Source organism: Nicotiana tabacum, chromosome 13 (genome assembly GCF_000715075.1).
Source record: "Nicotiana tabacum cultivar K326 chromosome 13, ASM71507v2, whole genome shotgun sequence".
In the NCBI taxonomy this organism is placed as follows: domain Eukaryota; kingdom Viridiplantae; phylum Streptophyta; class Magnoliopsida; order Solanales; family Solanaceae; genus Nicotiana; species Nicotiana tabacum.
In genome coordinates, this window is record NC_134092.1 from 105,734,120 (window position 1) to 105,756,639 (window position 22,520).

General features: G+C 39.9%; 1 protein-coding gene across 1 annotated transcript; it reads right to left on the reverse strand.

Annotated features, from left to right (window-relative positions):
* Positions 1 to 2,612: 2,612 nt before the first annotated feature.
* LOC107788081 (protein CELLULOSE SYNTHASE INTERACTIVE 1) lies at positions 2,613 to 12,882 on the reverse strand. The gene is given in 9 exon segments (XM_075228273.1): positions 2,613 to 3,041; positions 3,161 to 3,277; positions 3,578 to 4,032; positions 4,661 to 7,205; positions 7,335 to 8,738; positions 8,740 to 10,384; positions 11,121 to 11,194; positions 11,857 to 11,990; positions 12,623 to 12,882. Coding segments are annotated over 8 exon segments (6,402 nt in total). The 5' UTR covers positions 11,860 to 11,990; positions 12,623 to 12,882; the 3' UTR covers positions 2,613 to 2,882.
* Between the last annotated feature and the right edge of the window lie 9,638 nt (positions 12,883 to 22,520).

The following is a 22,520-nucleotide window of genomic DNA, read 5'->3' on the forward strand; positions in this document are numbered from 1 at the left end:
ACAATTGGATACATGTTTACTATTGGTAGGAGCAGTGTCTTGGAAATCAATCAAAAAAGACATGCATTGTTCGCTCTACAATGGAGTCTGAGTTTATAGCTTTAGATAAGGCTAGAGAAGAAGCTGAATGGCTCTGAAATTTCTTGGAAGATATTCCATTTTGGCCCAAACCAGTGGCTCCTATATGCATACATTGCGATCCTATATGCATACATTGCGATAGTCAAGCGTCAATAGGAAGGTCTAGAAGCGTTATGTATAACGGAAAATCTAGTCACATACGACGAAGACATAATACCGTTGACAACTTCTCTCTAGTGGAATTATAACAATTGACTACGTAAAGTCAAAAGATAGTGTGCCGGATCCGCTTACAAAAGGCCTAAATAGAGAGGTGGTTGATAAATCATCAAAGGCAACGGGACTATGGATAAGGACAAGTCACTGTGGCAGTAACTCTACCTAGAAGACTGGATCCCAAGATCTAGGTTCAAGGAGATCAAACAAAGTCATTAGTGACGGTTCAACGCTGTCAAATAAAATTTTAGTCTATTCTCGTGATGAGACAATGTTCAGTACCAAGGATAAAGCGTTAAGGATTTTTAATGGTTTTTAAGTTTGATACGGAGTATATCAAATAGTGTATCTATGGGATAACACGTTTAGGAATCACTTATATAAGTGTGAAGAGTAAGCTGCTTTAAGGAGAATTCTGTAAGGCCAGTTCTCTACGTACTTATGAACCATGCGGTGTTCATGGCTGAAACTAACACAACAGTGAGAACCAAAGGCGGTTAAAGGGTTGATTGTGTGACTTATGCTTGTCTAGGTATACACCAAAGTTCGACGGTTCAAAGATATCAAATCTATCGATTGACCGACTATATCCGACATGAGTTCACTATGGAAAGTTCAAAGGGGGACCTACTTATCCAGATGCGATTAATCATTACTTGTAAATCACACAGTTTTTTATGCATGCATATTTACAGATAGTCGTTCCCCATTCATGTGGAGGATTGTTGGGATTTTATCTAATTAGATAAGAGGTATGAATGGGAAATGGAGGGAAATAATTTGGAGGGAAACGAAAAGTTTGAAGTTGTTTCTTCCTTTACTAATGCACTTTGTCCCTCATCGGAAAATAGAAAGAAAATCTTTGTGCTTATATAAAGAAGCACATTTTGTAGCTCTTAAAGAGGTAAGAAGAAGTGATGCCTCGAGCCGTCATCGTCTTTTAATTCTGGCGAACAGACACCATTTCAAACGAACAGGTATCTTGGCACCTGTCGAAACCCAAATCGTTGGCTATAAATATAGAGGCGTAGCCTCATTTTTCACCACCAAAAATCTGAAAAATCTCCCTTCATCTTCTGCATTTCTGTATTATTATTTTCAAAGCATAAGTATGGTTTACTACCGTTTGTTGAGTTCTTCGAAGTTCTGTAATTTCCATTGTTGGTATTACAGAATAGTTGTTCCGTTCTATCCTGGGAGGAATTAATCCAATAACTTTGGGCAACAGTGAGGAGATTAAATCCCTTAAGGAAATACAGTTTTCTGTTGGGCTCGGAATTTTTTATTCTTCTATTTATGTTTCTGTTATTGTTTTATTTTTGCAGAAATTATTTTTTGAAATCGATACTAACATTATCATGTTTGAAAGCAAAGTACATCATGATGTCAGTGGAACAAATAAAGCCATGTTAGAGTAACTAAATTTTGTCCTAGTTTGCCTTGGGTATTTCCCTTTTTCACTAGGCCATGCCCGTGTGAATTCGAGTTTTTCAAACTAGGAGAACATTGTTAAAAAACCATTCAAAAGCTCAAGCATTCTCTTTACAGATTTGCTCCTCTTCCTCAGGGGTAAAATCATACTTGATATTGAATTCTTGACATATTTCTTCTGGCGTTTTTCCTTTGATTCTATCAACAACTCCTTATCATCAAAGATAATTAGCAGCTATGATAAGATCACACAACTCCGAGTGATGCATCTTCAAGAAATTCTTGTAAAAAGTCGTTCTCCTCCAATTCCAAGTGTTTCTTCTAGTATTCAATCACTTTGCTATTGTTTTGCTACTGACATCAGGCAGAGGAATAATAGTGTTAGAAGCACAGTCGTGTTCCACCATGTTCTTGATAGCTTGTGACTTCACAGCCACAGCCTCCTCTAATAGAGGCTTTGACATGACTATGGTGAAAAATCTTTGAATGGGGTCTTTTCTTGAATGATATCAATGCACGAGAACTTGAAGGGCATGGTTTATGTTTATAAAGCACTTCATATTATTTCTTGTTCATGTTTTAGGAGTTTTAATATTGACATATAATTTGACATAGTTAATGAAACTTAAGCAAAAAAGATAAAGGCAGTATTGACAATTTGGCATTAATCGAAAAATGAAGTCAAAAGGACTGTGTTCAGATGTTAATATTGGTCAAATAAACTTCGGATGAGGAAAGGTAAACAGCCATTTAGAGGAAGCATCTTTTAAGGAAAGAAAAGGGTGATTGATATTCAGAAAAGTGAAAGCAGTAGATAGAATTCTCATATCACAATAAGTGAAAATGCACGTTATGAATTACAATAAACTTCTCTAGACAGCCCAAACCAGAAACATTGTTTTCTTTCATCAAACAAATATGATTACAAAAAATACAAAGGAAGGAAACCATGAATCCATGTCCCCTCCTTAAAGATACTAAAATGACTCAAGTTACAAAAGAATACATTGACAAATAGCCGTTTTCCAAAACTAAAATATGATCAAGAGTTGTAAAACCTATACTTGACACTATATACATTCACCTTATAATTAAACAGGAAGAAAGAAAGAAACAGAAAACAGAAAGAAGTTCCAAACATTTGTTCCTCTACCTTAATTTGCATTTTGAGTAAGATTATTAGACCATTGGAATTCTATTTCCAAGTTCCTTGAGGGTCCGCTTTTGCTCTCGGGCAACAGAGTGTACTCCCCAGCGACTGCACCCAGCATAACTACACGGTCAATCTGGATTGTGACCTTCCCGAATGAACTCTGTCAATAAATTGGAACGAGTTTAGCAGAAGTTGAGAAGTGATAGAAATGGACAAGCATATTATAACAAAAATGTTAGTGTCCCATTGTCCTCTATCAAAATTATAAAATGCACTTACCTTTCCCATTTTGCTCTTATTCTTGCATGAAATATGGAGCTTCTGGCCTTTAGGAGGACTTTCAAAGGACCATGAAAAGCTCTCATCAAACTCTGGATTAGGACCAGTTGAAACAACCTGACAGAGGAGAAAAACAAGGAATTATGAACCATATGCTGGGTTCTGAAATAAGTTAACTTAATTATTTTGTTGTTGGAGAAGTGCAATTCCTGTTACTAGTCATAGTTGAATCAAACATCCCCCAAACACAACGCCGCGACCCCCCCCCCCCCCAAACAAACCAAACAAAAAGAAAGTAAAAGTTATTTATAAAATTAGAATTTGGCCAACAGCGCACAAAAAAGGGTTCAAAGCCCACATAGCAATGAGAAATGTAAGTCTACTTGAAACGAAAAAGTATTTGAAAATTGACTGTACCTTCGTTTGGCGAGGTGGAGTATTTCCAAGGGTAAGCTTGCAAAAAACGCTTGGATTTCCAACTGATTGTCTCATGTTGTTGCCACGCTTTATTATTACCACTAGAGTCCCAGGCAAACATTGCAATAGAAATTCTGCCTTCTCTTGGAACCGAGGGGGGCCTGATTGTATCAGATACTGCAACAACGGAATGGCATCTGCAGCAGCAATTGATTGTGCTCGAGACACTTCAGCAGGACATGCTGACCAAGCTTGTCGGAGAAGGAACAGTGCATCCAAAGCAGCTTCTTGAGTTGCCTCTGAACCAGTCTTCAGGGATGTCACTAGATGTGGAATACTCAGTGTTGCAGGTTCAGTAGCCCTTAGACGGGGAAAGTTTCCAAACAGTGCATTCAGAGCCTTGAGGTACTCCTCATTTACAGTTCCCGTTGCCCATAAATCTTTCTCAATTGCAGCTACAAAGCCAAGAAATCAATTAGATTAATAAGCTATTAACACTAAAAAGAAATGACTCAATTTGCACAAAATACTGAAGTTTATAAACTTTTTGGACGCAATAACACGTCATCCCTTCATTTCTTCAAGCTAGCAGGATCCAAATAGTAAACCATTTTATTAACCAACCAGGATCAAGAACACTAAGGAGAATCCACCATCATATTAGGAAAATTTCTATTTGAGATACTAATTCTCAATAAATGAAATGAAAAAGAAAGTGTAGAAAACCATACTAATTCTCAATAAATGAAATGAAAAAGAATGTGTAGAAAACCAAAAATATCATTTTTCTTCTGCAGCGTAATGCAGATAATTTGTGACCATGGAGTATAGGGAAAAGGACAAGAGTGGGTTGCTCTAGTGGTGAGCACCCTCCACTTCCAACCAAGAGGTTGTGAGTTCGAGTCACCCCAAGAGCAAGGTGGGGAGTTCTTGGAGGGAGGGAGCCGAGGGTCTATCGGAAATAGACTCTCTACCCCAGGGTAGGGGTAAGGTCTGCGTATACACTACCCTCCCCAGACCCCATTAGTGGGATTATACTGGGTTGTTGTTGTTGTTGTTGGAGTATAGGGAAAAGAAATTTACCAGTGATAGCCCTGACAGTTTCACTTGAAGCATACTCTTGAATGGTATTATTGGAAAAGAGAAGTTTAATGAACATTGACGCCTGTACTGATGTCTCTGGATCACTTGAACTAATCAGATCCAACACAACCTGGACACCACCAGCTTCTGCCACTGCTCTCTTATTTGATCTGCTATACATGACAAGGTTCTGTAAGGCACAAATGGCGACGACTTTCATTTCTTCAGTAGGCTGATCTTCAAGCAGATTCACCAATGCCCGGCAAGCGGAAACAGCATCACTGCTTCGAGCAAGAGCCTCATTCTGGAATAGGTCACCAAGAGCAAGAGTTGCCAGTAACCTTGCTTGTTGACCTTGAGTCTGGGGATCCAAAAGATACTGCGATAAGGGCACAATTGCTGACTTGGTGGCTTTTGTTTCTCTGATCTTCACGTTGTTCAGCAAAACCTCAAGGAGTCTTGCAGCAGTTTCCTCGCAAAGGTGGCATCTGAGAAGTTCCAAGAGAGCCTCGATCGCCCCACTTTCAGCCATAGCTCCAGCGCTGGTGGAGTCATCAGTCTCCAACACAAGGAGAGCATTCAATGCACCAAGAACTGTGCCTTCAGAGCCAGAGCGAAGCAATCTTACCAACACTGCAACAGGTACTTCCAGATAAAACTCAGAGCTAAATTGCAGAATGCTGGATAATACTGCAGCAGCTGACTCCCACAAGGCATGAGGGAGTGAAGGGTCAGCATTCAATATCACTCTAGACAGTTCACCAACGCCACCTTCTTTTGCAATTTCATTTGGCCAAGTCAGCGCAAGACAGACTAGGGCCTTCACAGCTCTCTGCTGCAAAATCGGTATACCAGAACCAAGGACCCGTACCAAGGGACCAATCACTTGATGGATAACTGGGTCCTTCTGCAGGTGCTCTTCCAAAAGCAGGTGAGACAGAAGCTCAGCAGCCAGTTGTTGCACAGCAGAAGCAAGAGAATCAAGTAAGGGAATAAGAGGTTCTATAGCTTGGTGAGATGTCAAGGTATAATCAGCGCGGCACTGCGGATGCTCTAGGATATTCACAAGGACCTGCAGCGTGCTGTGCTGCCCATCAGGTCCAAACTCTGGTCTCGTCAACAATACAAAAAGTGGCTCTACCACCTTTGCAGCAGATGGTCCCTTAGCAATGGTAGCATTATTTGTCAGTATTCTGAGCAATTCAGCAAATGCAGCACAGAGGAAGTCTGGTGCTTCATGCAGAATGTCAAGTACACTCTCGATAACCCCAGCCTTGACCATTTCCATCTTACAGGAAGGCCTGTCTTTCCCCAACTTAACAAGAGCTCTAGAAATAGCCTCATGAATTAAATAGTTTCTGCCGTAAAGAAGGCCAACAAGGGGAATGACTGCACCATGTGCTGCAACTAGTTCAGCCAGCTGTTCATCGTCCACTAGTTTATCTAATGCACGGACAACAGAATGATGTGCAGGACTAAATTCAGTAACAAGAAGAGAAACCAAAGGCTCCACACACCTAGCTGCAGCCATTGTAGACCTTATTCTTGTATTTCCAAACAGAACAGAACATAACTCGGCTGCATCACCCTTCAGCTCCATTGAGCAGCCTGATGAAAGAATCCGGCAAAGAACATCTACTGCGTTCATCTCAACATCTGCAACTGCAAGTGCTTTTGAAGGATTCTCACTGAGAAGCCTAACTAATGCAGCAATGGCTGCATGCTGCTCCCTCTCTAGACCAGTATTTAGAATCTCAACCAAAGGCTGAACAGACTGTCTAGCTGATTCTGCATTCCTGATGTGATCTGCTGAGAAGAGGTTTTCCAAGGCTTTGGCAGCACTATACCTTGCCCCTCTTCCACCAAGACGTAAAACTGCAATTAGCTGACCAACAGCACCAAAAGCAGATTCGTGCCTGCATATTTCAGCAGTAGTAAATAGGATACCTAATAAATCAGTGGCAGCTTCCTCAGTTGCATCTTGTGGGCCAAGTGAAAGGTATTTAGTCAATGCTTCCAGAACCCCAGATTCCACCATAACAATCTTATTTGAAGGACAATCTTTGGCAAGCTGAATCAGAAGTCCAAGAGCTAGAAAAGGCGCACCAGGACGATCTGGGATAGGTTTTAGCAAGTCAACAAGGGCTGGTATAGCTTTCCTAGAAGTTGCACCAACCCTTATATCATCGACCCTGAACAACCTCTCAAGTGCAACTTGATCTGGGTTACGGACCAAGGCAAATTCCTCCGATAGTGCAACAAGGTCCTTTATATCCTCATCAGCACAACCAAGCAATGTTATGAGTCCTGATGGTGCACCTGAATTTGCAACAGACAACAGAGTTCCCCTGCTACCATTACAGACAAGGCTGGCTACGGCTTGTGCGGCAAAATACCTGTTTGCTGACTCTTCTGATTTCAGCAAATTAGCTAGCACAGGTATGGCTTTCATCGTTCCATGTGCTCGTATGATGTCTCTATCTTGAAATAATATAGCCAAAAGCAATCCACAAATCCATATGCTACTGTCCTCCTTGAAATCAATCTGTAAAAGTATTAACAAAGGTCATATAGTGCTTTGGAACAAGATAAATACCATAACAAATTCAAGAGTCTTGGGTTAGATGTGGTTTTATCACAGAAAGAAAGCACTTCAACTAAAGGTAGTACTTACCTGTGTAAACTGAGTAAAAGATTGAGTAATTCTCTCTGTAAGAACTTCAATCGCACCAGCCTCCATAATCTCAACTTTACTTTGGTCATCACGACTGGCAAGAGCTGAAAGTAGCCATATAGCTATATTGACCCCGGAAACAACTGAAGTACTTTTCTCCGTCTCATCCTTTCTTGATTCTTCTTCAGCATCCCTGGAGATGCTAATTGCAATCTTACCCCCCTGGTCCTCCAAATGTAGAGACTCTGAAGCATTTAGCATCCCAACAAAAGATTGAATGAGTGGAACACAAGACTTTGATTCGTTTAAATCTTCCACCACTCTCTGATGATTCACTTTTGCAGCGCAAACAAGAAGTGCACTTCCTCCTATTTTAACCAAAGCATTGGAGGAACAGATTACCCTTCTTGCAACTGAAGAAATGCATCCATAGGCACAAGCAATAGCATCGCCAAGAACAGTGGGCTGAGCTTGGCAGAGTCTTGACAATATCTCAATAGCTTTGTCTTGCAAAACTGGTGAGGCATCAGCAATGCATGAAACTACTGGAATTATGCTATTAGGGTATTCAGCTAGAACTGCCCACGCAGGTTTGATACCACTAGCTCCTTCCAGCCTTAAAAGGAAACAAAGTGCATCTAAAGCTTCTGATATAGCAAGAGAGTCACTGCCAGTTGATTCTAGGAAAGAAACTAATGCAAGAACTGTTCCACAACGGTTAACACAATCAGTTAAGGCAGGATTAACCTGACTAAATTGAAGAAGACGAGCAATTGCTGCAGCAGCATGGGTACTTCCACCAGTTGTGCCTTCACGAAGAACTCTAGTAGCAGGCAAGATAATCTCTTCAGGAATTGCTTTCTCAGACACCTCGGGATCCAAAAGAAGATTGGACAAAGCACATACTGCTTGCTCTGCAACTTGTAAAACTGAGGACTTTGCAAGCACCATTAACGAAGGCAATGCATCTCTAGCAATTGCTGCAATGTCACGGCTTTCTCTAATAGAGAGAAATATTGCAGCAAGGCAGCGGGACGCATCCACTAAGATGGTTTCAGGTTCAGCATTCAGAAGCTTCACAAGTGACCACAAAGTTTTGACAGCAAGGCTACTTTCTCGCAAGTCCTTCCTGAGATGGAAAATTCCAGCAAGAGCTGAAGCAGACTTGGCCTGAGTCTCTTCCTTGGTGGAGCTTAATATCTTTATCATCGTCTCAACTGCATCATTTGCTGCACTACCTTCACGCAACATATCGCTCAGAGGGGCCACAGAGAGCAAACTTTTTAATGCATCTAAGACATAAATCTTAGACTCTGGAAGATCACTAGTCAATAGTGCAGTGAGTTGACTAATAGTTGCAGTATCTGATTTGTGAATCAAATGGTTCAGTGTCTTTGCAGCAATCTTCCTTCCCGTTGGAGCTACCATTCTTCAGAAGCCACAATAAAGCAGGAACAGCATCAGCACTTTCAACACACGCACGGATATCTTCACTGTGATTACAGAGGTTTCCAAGGATAGTTGCCGCATCTTCTTTAGCTTTGGCAGACCCAGTTTCCAGAATTTGAACAAGTGGAGGTATGCCACCAGCTGCTGTAATGGCCCACTTACTTTCATCATTCTCATTGGATAAAAGACAAAGAAGAGCAACAGCACATTCCTGTTGCTGCTCTGATGAGAGCCCAAGAAGCGAGATTAACAGCTGAATTCCCTCACGACCTTGTAGTGCATGCCATAAGCTACCTTCATTTTTACATAGAAAGAGAAGAGACCTTATCAACTCATCCTGAACTTCATTCGTGGCCATTGTGATCAAACCAACCAATAAACGTTTTGCATCAGAATTCGCAAGTTTGCTAGACAGTACAGCATTCCCGTACAAACTGGCAAGTGCTTCAATAGTACGCTCCTGCACTAGAAAGGGTAAGCGGGCCTTAAATTGCTTAACCAATGTTTCTTCCACCTCCAAAGGATCTGATGCTCTTGAATTTTCTGCTTTGCTATCATATATCATGAGAGCCGAAGCTAAAGCTCCCAATGTATCAGCTACTTGTGCAGGTGAGGTGCAAGATTCAAGGCTTTGACCAAGACTTGAAATGACATATGACAAGCCACCAGAAATATTTGCAAGGGCACACATCGCATTCTCCTGCAAAGCCTGGGCGTATTCACCCTGCATGAATTCCTTTGAAGGAGCTATGGTAGCATTTATCAGAGCAGGAATACCATTGGAATTTGCTATTTCCTTCCTGGATTCTTTGCTTTGGCCAGAAAGAGATTTAAGAGCACCTGCAGCTTCTGCTCTAACTGGGGCTTCATTGCCAGATCCAAGTAGTTTAAGAAGTTGTTTGGTGGCCTCCGCAGCTAAGACTCTCGAGCAAACAGAAGAATCCTCCAACATCATACAAGCAAGGAGAAAGCAGACATTTGCCTGAGTACTTGGCTGTCCATTATTCAGTAGTTTAACAAGTATATCCACTCCTCCAGCTTGTACTGTTGCAGACCAGAATCCCTCAGTGCTCGTTGAAAGGTTTTTTAAAGCTCCTGTTAGCAAGTCGTCAACTATGTTTCCAGCTTTTAGTCCCTTTTTTAATTGCTCCCATAATACTGGCACAACTCCTTCAGTTGAAAATATTTTTGAGCCAACATGATCCTTTGCACCACCTTGAGACACAGCATATATGGTTTTTGCTGCTGCAATTTGACTTTCTGCTGAACTTGACTTGAGAAGACCAAGGAGCGGCGGTATGCAACCACCTAATAGTACTTTCACTCGCAGTTCATTCTCTTTACACAGAGAACCCAAAACTGTAGCTGCCTGCATCTTTACCCCAAGTGAGCCAGAACGAAGTAAAGAAACAAGTACTGGAACAGCTTGAGAATGTGAGCCAACAGCACTAAATGCATTTTCTCGTGTATCAATAAGCTCCAACAATTGCTTAAGCGAATGTTCTTTCTCTTGCATGGATGACGAATTCTGCCGTAACTGCTCAATGCATTGAGCAACACTTGCTAACGTCCCATCTGGATCCTCCATGCTACTACGATCTCTGCACAATTTAATAGCAAAACGTTCTTTCATGAATATCATCGTGTAAAATGGTCATTTGGTTCATATGAGGTTAGAAAAGCTGCATGATTCTAAATGATAGTACTACAATTTTTGTTCAATTGCTGCTTTTCTTACTGGTAACAACTTTCATCGGATTAGTATCTTACAACAGAAAACTAAGTACAGGATATAGTCAACTGCAGTTTAAATATTTTCAGTTTTAAAATGTAACAGCAAAGACCAGCAATGTTCAAAGCAGAATGTAATCCACATTCCACAAACTCTATGTTATGTGAATCAATTTTGCAGCTTGGAGAATCTATGCTATCTGTGGAGGAAAGGTGAAACAGTGGAAGCTTATGTATCATTTAAGTTTTGTGCAACTGATGCATGTTGGAGTTATGGAAATATGGATACTGCATTGAGATAAAACTAATGGATTCTTATAAACAAAAAGAAGAATCTGGTAGACGAGTTTAACTGAGGACTCATGAAGTATAGGAAACAGTAGCAGCATTTGCAGATATAGATTCCATGAGAAGACAGCAACAGATAGAGTTTTGCAAGGACAAGTGTGCTTTCATTTTCCTCATGCAGTCATGCTTATAGCAACAAAAAATTAAAAAAACAGCATCTACTGACTATACAGCTATTGCTTCCCATCGAGTAAAACACAAGCCATAGACCAGATCATTATGAGCCCCTAAACTGAAACCGTTAATGATTAGACTAACCTTGAAGATGTTTTCATGATTGAATGTGGAGTTGGAGGCTCCATATCATGAGGTTTAGCATCCCCATTTCTTTCCTGTAACAAGAAAAGAATTGGTAGATATTGGTGAGGAATGTTTCACGAGTCTGGGAAATCACAGCGAATCCGGTGATATCATTCGAGAAGGAAAATGTCAACCATAAACAGCATGACTAATATCTTCAAGAAAACAGCCAGTTTAACTTTACGACTCAACAAAGTAAAGATGTATAAACCTATTAACTTTTTTCCTCTCAGTGATGGAATCACAGAAATATAGATTCGAGACGCAGCATCGAGTCAGTGATGCAACCCCTTTCAATTTAAAATGTTTACATTTTTGTACATGATAGGGACAGATTCTTCAACAAAAAGAAATGCAAAAAGAACTATCTCCCTCCCATTCCACAAGGCGAGTTCAGAGGGAAAAGGAAGTAGAACAGTGACAACCATCTGGATTTAGCTACCGAGTAATACGTACTTACTTAGAACATGTCAGACTGAAAAATAAACCGCATTACAATTTCAATGGAAAACAAACTACACCAACACTATGATTGCACATAAAACTACTAGTAAAGACCACCCAGATAGAGTGAATGCGCCAACGGGTATCTCCAGATCTTTGAGTAAAACTAATTCAACAGCTCACATATCATATAAATCCCCAGAAAATTTATTAAATCAGTTGCTTTTTCTTCTAAAAAAGGGAACTTTACCATATCATTACTGGCAAGACTGCTGCCATTGGCAGCAGTGAACCTCCAAGCAAGTGTGGCCGCCAGCTTTGCTGTGATCTCAAGATCTTCGTAGCAGATCTACCTCCAAGACACAGAAGAAAGCTAACAGCCTCCTGCAAACCACCAGTAAAATAAATATTTATTACAAAACTTCTGGAGAAAACCCAAAATAAAATTAGCTCAATTAAGAAAATGAAGTGTTTTTGGCATACATTAACAAAAGATACAGATCAAATTGTAATGGCCTAGTTTTTAAGAATGATAGTACCACTAGAATTACTTGACTAGTTTTTACTTCCTTAATTTGAGCAGTGAATTACTTGACTAGTTCAAAGCAAAAAACTAACCAAAATTCATATATGGAAATCACATAAATCTGAGATCAGATTCAGCAATAAATTGAACTAAACATCAATGCCCAGTTTAGATTACAACAATCTCAAACCAAATCCAACATAAATCCTACAAAATTGATCCAAGGAAACACAAGATCCAGATCACACACAATTAAAGCTCACACCTTTACCTCAAAAAACAAAACCCCAAATGGGTTTTTCCATTAAAACCAAAACCCACATGCACATTTCACCAAGGTTTATACAGTTTATACAAATATAGCCAAAAGATCTAACGAATGCGGGAAAAAATTGAACCTTTTAAGACTATAGTATATAGAAATCCAGTAAAATCTTGATAATAAAGAATGCAGAAAGACGCAATAGAGAGACAGAGAAAAAGATAAGACCTTGGATCTAAGGCTTGTCTTTTGTTATTGCATTTGGGGGAAAGAGTGAGGTTTCGTAGTAGAGAAGCGAAGAGAGGAAAGAAGAATATGTATGAAGGAGTTAGAGAGAGAAAGAGAGATACAGCATTATATTATGTATGTATATTGTTGTGTGTGAATGTGAGAGAGAGATGTGTGTGTGTGTGTGAGCTAGCAAGTAGCAAGAAAGAAGAAGTAAGAAGGACCACCGACAGACAGCTGAGAATGGGAGTGTGAGTGATGGAAAAAGCTCAAGCTTTGGAGCTAGCAAGCTGGCTTTCTTGGATTTTTTTCTCTTCGACTTCCATTTTTTACTTTCTTGATTTTAGGCTAACGTTGCGTTCAATTTTGGCCGAGAAGGTATCCATTTTGGTTAGGCTTTTTCGAGTGAAATTGAGAATTAACTTATTTTTTTTAACTTTTATATTCTTATTCACTAAAATGCAGGTGGGAGTGTGAAATAGAAACTTAAATGGATGAGACTCAAACATTACATCTCAAGAATATTAAATAAGGTCACGATTGATTGCTCACACACAATTAGGTTAGGGGAAGTGATCTAGATCGCTATCAATACGATGCGGGACAGATTTGCTGACCGTAACAAAATTGACTCTGCCCCTGAAAAAAAAGGGCGGGAAGACGTTTGATTTGAAAAACTGCGCTTAGCGCCCCCTCCCCCTTCCTCATGAAACGACTATGCTGCAATGGATGGCAGAGGGTTCGTAGTACCCGAAGCACTGGAGTTATCCAGTAGCTGGGAAGGGGACTTGAAGTGCCTACTGCTACACCACACTACACTTGGCTCTACACGTTTACAGAGCTAACCCATGTCCAGTGTCTGGCAGAGCTAAGGAGGCTTCAATCATTTTTCTTTATCCCCATCTTCGCCTAGTCCTCTTAGGCGGCCAAGAGTGTTATGTAAAACGGACCAAGGAGCATCATATATCCTAGGAGAAGGAGGGGGAGTAGGAGCTAGCTTTAGGAGGGGAACCGAATGATTACGAGTTAAAGAATGAGACAAGGGGAACACTTAGACAATTCACTTAATCTCTAGTTCGTTCCGCTATCCCGACTAGTGAATCATTAAGATTCCTTTTTCAATAGAATCTTTTGCGTTCACAAGTTATGTCGTTCCCATCACTTTTTACTTAATAGTTAGGTCTGAATTCTACAATGGAGCTCATCGTGAAATTGATTCTTGAGTCAATCTTCTCAATCTTTATTGGCTCGGAGCTCTTGATTTGTTGTTGAATTTTCAATTAATTTAACTCACGATATCTTAGATATATATATATAGAGAGAGAGAGAGAGAGAGAGAAAGTTGTTATAAGAGTGATCCATCTCTGTCCGAGGTTTAAATCTCCGTATAGCAATTAAGTCTCAAATTGACTTGAACACAAGTCGTTCATAGTCCATTTTTATTTCTATTTCACATTCCAACCCGAATTCTACAAAATAAAATCACACTCTAACTTGCATTCTACAAAGAAACCCCCACTTGCTATAAACATAAATTATTCACAGCCAACTTCATCTAAGTAAAGATTACAAGTCGATCAATGCAACACTAAGACTTGCCCATGTCCAGTATTAGCCCTTTTAGGAACACTCTTTAAAAACCCTCACGTTTCTTTCTAACTTTCCTTTTTTGAAGTTCTACACGAATTTCCCACACACAGTTTGATTAAGTTGAAAGGCATAAATTTATAGCACTTATGGCAAACATGTAGTTGATATCCCCAACTACTTAGGCCACTATTCATGCAGTCTACAAGATGATGCTATCATCGGGTACAAGCATTTATAACTAAAAGAAACGGGTAATTGCCTCGCATGTGCCTTGCATGTGCTTGTATTGCCCAGCTGCTACACACTAAAGGCTTGCTTTGCGCCAAACCTTAGCATCTTGACACTACCTCCTTCCAATCCCATGTCCGCACACTCCTTGTCCATGACTTTGCCACATATGTATGTCGCATATGCCACTCGCATATTGCTCTGGCCGAGTTTCATTCTTGCCCGTGCCAACTCTTGTTTCACATGTACTATTGCTTGTCTTTTGTTTTAGCTAGCTTTGCCTTAGCTATTCTTAGTCGTTTCCATGAATCCGCTTGATTTGTCATAGCTTAGCCCGACATTGGCGCATGCCACACGCTAAAGTGTCGTGTCCATATTGTTCGGTGCCCATCATGCCATGACGTCTTGTTTGCCATACCGCTCTGTCAAGCCCTTGTCAAGCTTGTCTTGCCCTTTCATGTGATAAGGACGTTATATGTCTAGGCTATTGAAATAATTTGTAGATATACAAGGTAATATTACGTAAATAAAATGTAATATAGGCAGCCCGTTGCACTAAATACTCGCTATGCGCGGGATCCGAGAAAGGGCCGGACCACAAGGGTCTATCGTACGTAACCTTATCCTGCATTTCTGCAAGGGGCTATTTCCACGGCTTGAACCCGTGACCTCCTGCTCACATGGCAACAACTTTAGGAGTTACACCAAGACTCCCTTTTCGTACATAAAATGTAATATGATTCGACTAATTTCATGTAAGTGCGGAACCTAGTGTACCGATCAATCTTTTTTAACAAGATGGGTATAAGGGTGGCAAACAGACGGGTCAGATTGGATATGGACGAGCCAAAAAATGGATAATTCAAAATGGATAAATTATCCTAACCGACCCATATTTAATACGGATAAAAAAAGATTAACCAGGGGATGATATGGATATCCATATTATTCATGATTTCATGAATATTATTACTTTTGGGAGAATTTTTAGTCTCCCAAATACGAGGAACCCCTAATTTGAGGTTTTACAAATGTAAAAGTTAAACCCATTAGTTATTCATTAGTTATCCCCTTTTAAGTGGATAATATGATTTTTATCCATATTTAACCCGTTTTTAAAAAAATTATTATCCAACTAATTTTTTAATGGATAATATGGTGAATAAGTATTTTTTTTAACCATTTTGCCATCACCGGATGAGAACAATATATTTGGGCATGCCTATCATTTTAGTAAAAGAAAAAAAAAACAAGAAAGGTGACTAAAGCACAGCTTCTAGCCTTCAGCTAAATGCAGCTGAATTACAAGCTGGCTCATGCCTCTCTATTTGTCATTTCTGATTTCTGATTTACGTGGGTTGGCAAGAAAATAATCCACTACATATTTTTCAAGTTTTTAATTGACATAAAAAATAAGACAGAAAGATACACCTAATAAGGATGCTTCTATGTTGGATATTGTTTTATTGAATTGCATGTTCTGATCTCATGCATGTAACTAAGGTGGTAACAGGCATATGCTGTAACACCCACATGATTAATAATTAGCAACTTAATCAATAAATACTGCACATGCAATTTGGGAATAAAACTCGTGCATAAGTTCTATTGGGATAAATATTTTTCAGTAATTAAATTAATTTTAAATTTCTCAACATGAAATAAAAGAAAAACAGAGTTCAATGTAGCAGGTTCATTATGTATTTTTGGTCTTAGAATTGGATCTATTTTTGTTTTTACTGTAAAATTGCTTCAGATTATAACTTAGAAAATTATTGGGTAAGTTACGTAGAATTAATAATCCATTTAAACAATTCGTGCTATTAGTTCAAGTAAGATATATTTTTTTAAATATGATAGGTAAACAATGTTATTCTATGAAATTTATTTTAGTAAAAGTTCACTACTGAAATAATCCAAAACATTTCTCTTGAAATGTGTAATACTAAATGACTGTGACAGAATCTTAGCTTTTTAAACCATGATTATAATTTAATATTGCGTATAAATTTCACAATATCATCTATTTTTCCGTTCTTTGCTTTTCTGATTATTTTCTATGGCCCATCCATAAATTACAAGCCGTGGAATCAAATCATTAGCTAAGTAGTAATGTGAAAGCAGAAATTTTTGTTGTGGGTTCCACCTTGTGGGGTGTTTTTCTGTTTTTATTTTTAATTATTTTTGCCCATTAGTAGACATGTAAGTTGTTTTGTCATGTATCACATGTAAATTAAGATTCTAATCACCACATCACTTTCCTGTCAATTGTAATGTAGTGTTAGTGCTTTGTGTTTTAAGTCCCCATGTTTTTAATTACTCGAGTTAAAATTCCATTACTTAGCCAAACAATTTTGATAGTGAAAAGATAAATCTTATTTACTACTACAACAACAACATACATACCCAGTAAAATCGTAAAAATAGCACGGACTAGTTAGTTTTCGGACTAATAATTTAAAAATAGCAAGCGTTTGCAAAGTCATTAAAAAATAGCCACTATTTTGCTGCAACACGGACCGGTCCAGCATAATATACTGGAGATTGGTGTACCTGTGTATGAACTCCCAGCATATTATGCTGGAACTCCAACACGTGGAAAGTTATAGCATAATATACTGGAGATTGGAGCACATGTGTATGAACTTCCACCATATTATGCTGCACCGATATATTATACTAGAACTCCAGTATATTATGCTGGAATATTTTCCGAATTATGAATAGTGTTTTCGTTCAAATTTACTTTTACATTAAAAGTGGCTAAATTTCGATTACTTTTGGAACTGTGGCTATTTTTCAATTACCACTTGTAAATCTTGCTATTTTTGAATTTTTCCTAATAAAATTCCACTAGTAGGATCTGGTAAAATCTTATTTACTCTCAGTTTAATTTATTCAGTTATTATTCGACGTATATAAAATTCGTTTATACCAAATGACTTAGAGCAATTATTTATCAAATTAAATAAATTTTAAGCAAATCTTTCGGGAAAAAGAGCTTCTATGGAAATTACAAATTTGTTCATTTTTTAAATTTTCCTTTTAGATGTCAAACTAAACATTTCCAACAAACGGGAAAAATATATTTTGACACTGTTTACCCTTAAAAATGGATAACAATTAAACTTATAATGTGGTTCTAAGGACACGTGATTTCACTTAATACCAATTGATAAATATGAAGATTAATAACAGAAATAAACTATAAAGTAAAGCAAACTAGTGTTAGAATGGAACTCAACCCTCGAGTTTGGATACCCTCGAAGTGGTTGATGTAAGAACAATCAAAATATAACAAGCTGATGAACAATAGTATAAACGAGAAAGAGAATTATATTGCTTTGATATATGTGAACAATGTGTGTTACAAATGATTAGAATCCCCCTTTAAATAGTAGAGGAATTCCATTTATGGTATAATTCTAATTACAGAAGAAAATTTCATGATTAGCTAATTAACAGTTTCTGATTTGATCTGTTCCGAGATTTACGCCACGATCCTCGACCAATCACGGATATCTCGCCTTTCTGTTATTGTGCTATCTTCGATCTTGCTCGATGTCTGTCTCATTTGGCTTCGATCGCTACTAGCCTCGATCTTGACAGATACATCGATTCTGAACTCGGTGCCTTATCCTCGTGATTTAGTCTGTTTCGTTATGAGGCCATCCTTCGATGCAACCTCCCGGTCTCGGTCAAGTAGTAAAAGGCCCGATTTTAACCGTATACAGATAGTTTCCTCATTTTTTGGAGTGAAATGACAAGAAACGAAGTGAGCCTTCGATTTTCTACCTCGTCATATCATGACGTCATCCTCATGACGTAAGCGATGGGAGTGACCGAAACATCCCATCGGTACAGTTTCCCAAGTCATTAATGAGTGTCGGTGGTCGGCCACTAGTGCCTTTGAACCGTCGTTGTGAATCCAATAAATAGACCCCTTCCTTATTGATTGAAACTTTACTTTCACTTCCTTGTAATCTCCAAAGCTTTTACATCTCTTAAGTTCTTCCCTTTTACAAATCTTTAGGTTTTGCTGTTAATCATTTCTCAAACGTCAAGTCCTATTATCTTTCTCTTCTTTAAACTTACACAAAAATGGAAAAAACATAAAAAATGATACCACAAAAAGAAGTTGCTTCATCTTCTCAACCGGACGGCGGAAAAATGCCGGTGGAACCCCGTCTTGAGGAATGCATTCCTGGGGGGTGCGTGCTAAACTCTGATTTCAAGACCGATAAAGCCTCATCGATTCCTGGTCGATACGAGCCAATGTCGAGGTATATATGCTTGATAACTGAGGGATACCTTAAGCAGGTAAAGAAAGACTGTAACTGGGAGGGCAAAGAGGTGGTGATCCCGACCCCCGAAGAAGACATTACCACCCATGTGGAAGGGTTTCTAAGTGTTTATACTTACCCGTTGATTTTTGCCGTCAATATCAAATAACCCTAGGCCAAATCCATCCTTCCTTTTGGCGAATTGTTATTCTACTCTGATTCTTCGTGAGCAAAGTCGAGGGGCTCCCTTTCACACTCGATCACCTTATCAGATTGTATAGCCCGCCTCTATTAAGGCGGGTTAATAAAACTCCAACGTCGGGCTACCAAAGTGAAGTTCTCAAGCATAGACGAGGATAAGGATCGAGGCTGGATGGGCCAGTTCGTTCGAGTGAGGACTTCCGACCTAATCCCAGCCGAGAAGATGCCATTTCCTGAGAAATGGAACATGAATCGTAAGTACCGTCTCACTATTAGCTTCCATGTATTATTTGTTCCTTTGCCTTTTCTCATCGATGTCTTTTTAAATGATGTATCGGTCGCTTGGATGCCCCGTGCGATTCCCTACCTCGAGAGCTGGGTTCGGTACCTGGCCTTGACCTCTATATACGCCGAGCGCTCATGGCGCGATTTATCAAAGGGCCGATGGGAGGCCAAGAATCATGGTAAGCCCACTTTTTGTGTATTTGATGATTTGATTAAGATGCCCTTCTTCTAATTATTCAATTTTCTCGTGTACAGGCTTGGGCAAGGATGTGGTCATGAGGCCCCCGTATGGTGAGGACTGAGGAGGAGACTTCGATCCCGGTTCTAAAGTCAGCTAAGGATAAGAAGAGGAAAAGGACCTCAACCTCTCAGGATCCAAAGCCTAAGAAGAATCCAGTTCGTAAGCCGAAGAAAGACATTGTTGCCCTGCCTGCGGATGTGATTCAATGGCTAAGGGAGGAAGAAGAAGATGATGATGAAGATGATGGCTCGGAACTGGTGGCTCGAGTGAAGAAAACCATTGAGGCCCCAAAGACCGCTGAGTCGGTTGTGGTTGAAGAGATTCTGCCTCAAGCCGAGGGGGTCTTGGAAAAAGACTAGGGCAAAGTCCCTCAGTCGTCGAAGATCGAAGATGCCTCCCGCCGAGATGAACAAAAGGCGGGTATGTCTGAAGGGGCCGGCTCCGAGGCCCTTCGCAGCGAGGAGAACGACCCAAGTGGCTCATTTGTGGCAATAGATGTTGGAGACTCGTCGATTCTCCTTGTGTTTTTCGAGGAGGCAATTTGGGAGGCCCAAGCTACGAGGACTCCTAAAGTAGACGGGGCCCATGGAGGGGAGGACCCCTTTCGTGGTTACTTTTTTAGGGTCGAGGATGCTACCGACCTAACTGAAACATCGAGTCTTTTGGATGAGGCTCAACAAGCCTTGAATCGGGTGAGTCTCAACTCCCTTTGTCGATATCATACTTAGTTTATTTCTTCTCTTCCTATCTAATTTCCTTTCTTTTTTTCGTATAGGCTTTGGCGCTCCATCAGGAGGCATTTTCAAAGTCCCGAGCAGAGCTGAGCCGATGTGAGGCCGACCTCCGAGGGCTCATAGAGGAGAGAAATGCCCTTAAACTTCTCAGTGGGCAAAAAGAAGATGAGATCAAGGACCGCCGAGCCGAGTTAGCCAAGGCTCACCAAGATTAGACCAACCTGATCGAGCAGGTAATAAAAATCTTAAAAGCTCATGGGCTCGATTCGGGAATGGTGGCTAACATTTTAATCTCATAGCTGTAGCAGAAGGTCGAGAGGATCGAACAGTTCCGCGAAGAGGTCAACATGATGAAGCCGGAGACCTTGGGATGGAAAGAAAGTATGGACCGCTTTGCTGCTGAAAAAGAGGCTGCTCGAGCCCAATTGTCATCGGTCGAAAGTCAACTTCGAGGGATGAAGGAGAAGAGCTCAGCTCAGGCAAAGAAAATAGAGGATATCGAGGCTTGGTTGGCTTCCGAACTTGCAAAGGCCAAATCTGAAGCCGAAAAGGCAGAGGCGATCATGGCCGTCTACCGAGCCGATGCTGAAGCCGCTCAAGTCCAAGCGAGAGAGGCAGCCGAGACCGCTCAAAACTCGAGGACATTAGATTTCTGAACTCGCCAAATGCCAATCTCAGAGGGAAACCCTCGAGGAGATCCATGCTCAAGGTTTCAATCTTACCGACGAGATAATAAAGGCTAAAGAGCATGAAGCTGATGCTAGAGCGCTGGCCTCTTCTGATGATGATGATGGCAGCAAGAGCGGTTCCGAGAATGGGGAGGACCTCGATGGAGAAGAAGCTGCTCTTGAGGAAAATTAGGAATCTTAGACTTTTTTATTTTTTATTTTTTGTGTGGGACCCTGATCGGTTCTTGTAAATATTTTCGTATAGATAAAAGATCTTTTTTCTCTTTGACTTGTCTTTATTCTCTTTCCTACCCCATGAAAATTCCATTTCATTCATGCCTTCGTGCCTTATGGAGATTTTGCTCACAAGTTTGGGACTTTAGGCAACTAGACCGAAGTCGAACCAGTGTAGTCTTTAAAATTGAGTGAGTACTTGCTCGAACTCGAAGTAGAGTGACCCTTAGGTTTTAGTTGAGTAAGGACGATTTCTCGAACTCAAAAACTAAAATGGCCATTAGGCTCTTGAATTAGGTCGATATGGCCTCAAAAGAATGGCTTTTCCCCTTTTTTGGCTTGAAAAAATTAATCATAAAAATTTGTCATGCCTTAGCACGAGATAAATTTGTACCCATTAGGTTTTTCGAGGATTGGTGTTATCGAAATCCTTTGCTTTGTTATGCCTTAGCACAAAATTATCCGGGAGTTCGAACAATTCACTACCCCTTAGGGTTTTTCGAGGGTCGATATTATCGAGACCCTTAGTAATTCAGTTGAGGGTTTCCTTTTTTAACCGGTTTATGAGAATATTTAAAGGCATGTTTATAACGGAATTCGGACGTCTCCGAACCGTGTTAATTTGGTCGTAGCCTTTAGTTTGGGATTTTCCCCTTAGGCTTGTTTCCCTGCTATACTTCGAACTCGTTCGAAGTGTCAGTCCCCGAGTGGGGTGGCCGTGGCCTATAAAATCGAGGATTTCCTTTTTAAGGTCTTACAATTTCGAGGTTTAGTAATTCGATAATGTCGATTTTTTGGACGGCAGTTCCCGAGTATAGGGTAAATTGTTTGAACTTCAGTTATGATCGGCCCTTAAGCCAGTTTCCACAATAGATCATAAGTATGAAATCGTAAAGTATAAATTTCTCTAAGGCATGGAACATCTGGTAAGGAAAAATACTTCTTTCAATAGATTATACATGCGTACATGTTTTGCCATTAAGACTCGAGTAATCTACATGGACACGGTTCATTTGAATATTTTCCTTGTAACTATCCGAGGGTGATGCCCCCTCAGTATTCGAGGTTGATTGTAAATGAGCCTCGGATACTGTTGAATTTATCTAAGTTAGCACGAACAATGGTTGCCTCGTTAAAAACCTCGCTGGAAAAACCTATTTGAGACAAAAATCGATCTAAGGGGAAAAGAGTGCAACGCGTGCTTTCAGACCTAAGGACTTTGTGTTTGAAGAATCATTTGGTGTCTTCGATTAAACACATGCAAATGGTTAGTATAAAATATAAACAAAAATGGAGAAGGTCCTACCTTAACATTAATATCGTTTGAGGAGTGATATGTTCCAATTGTTTGGTAATTGTTCGTCGTTCATCATGCCAAATTTGTAGGATCCCTTTTCAATGATATCGAGGACCTGATACGGTCCCTCCCAGTTC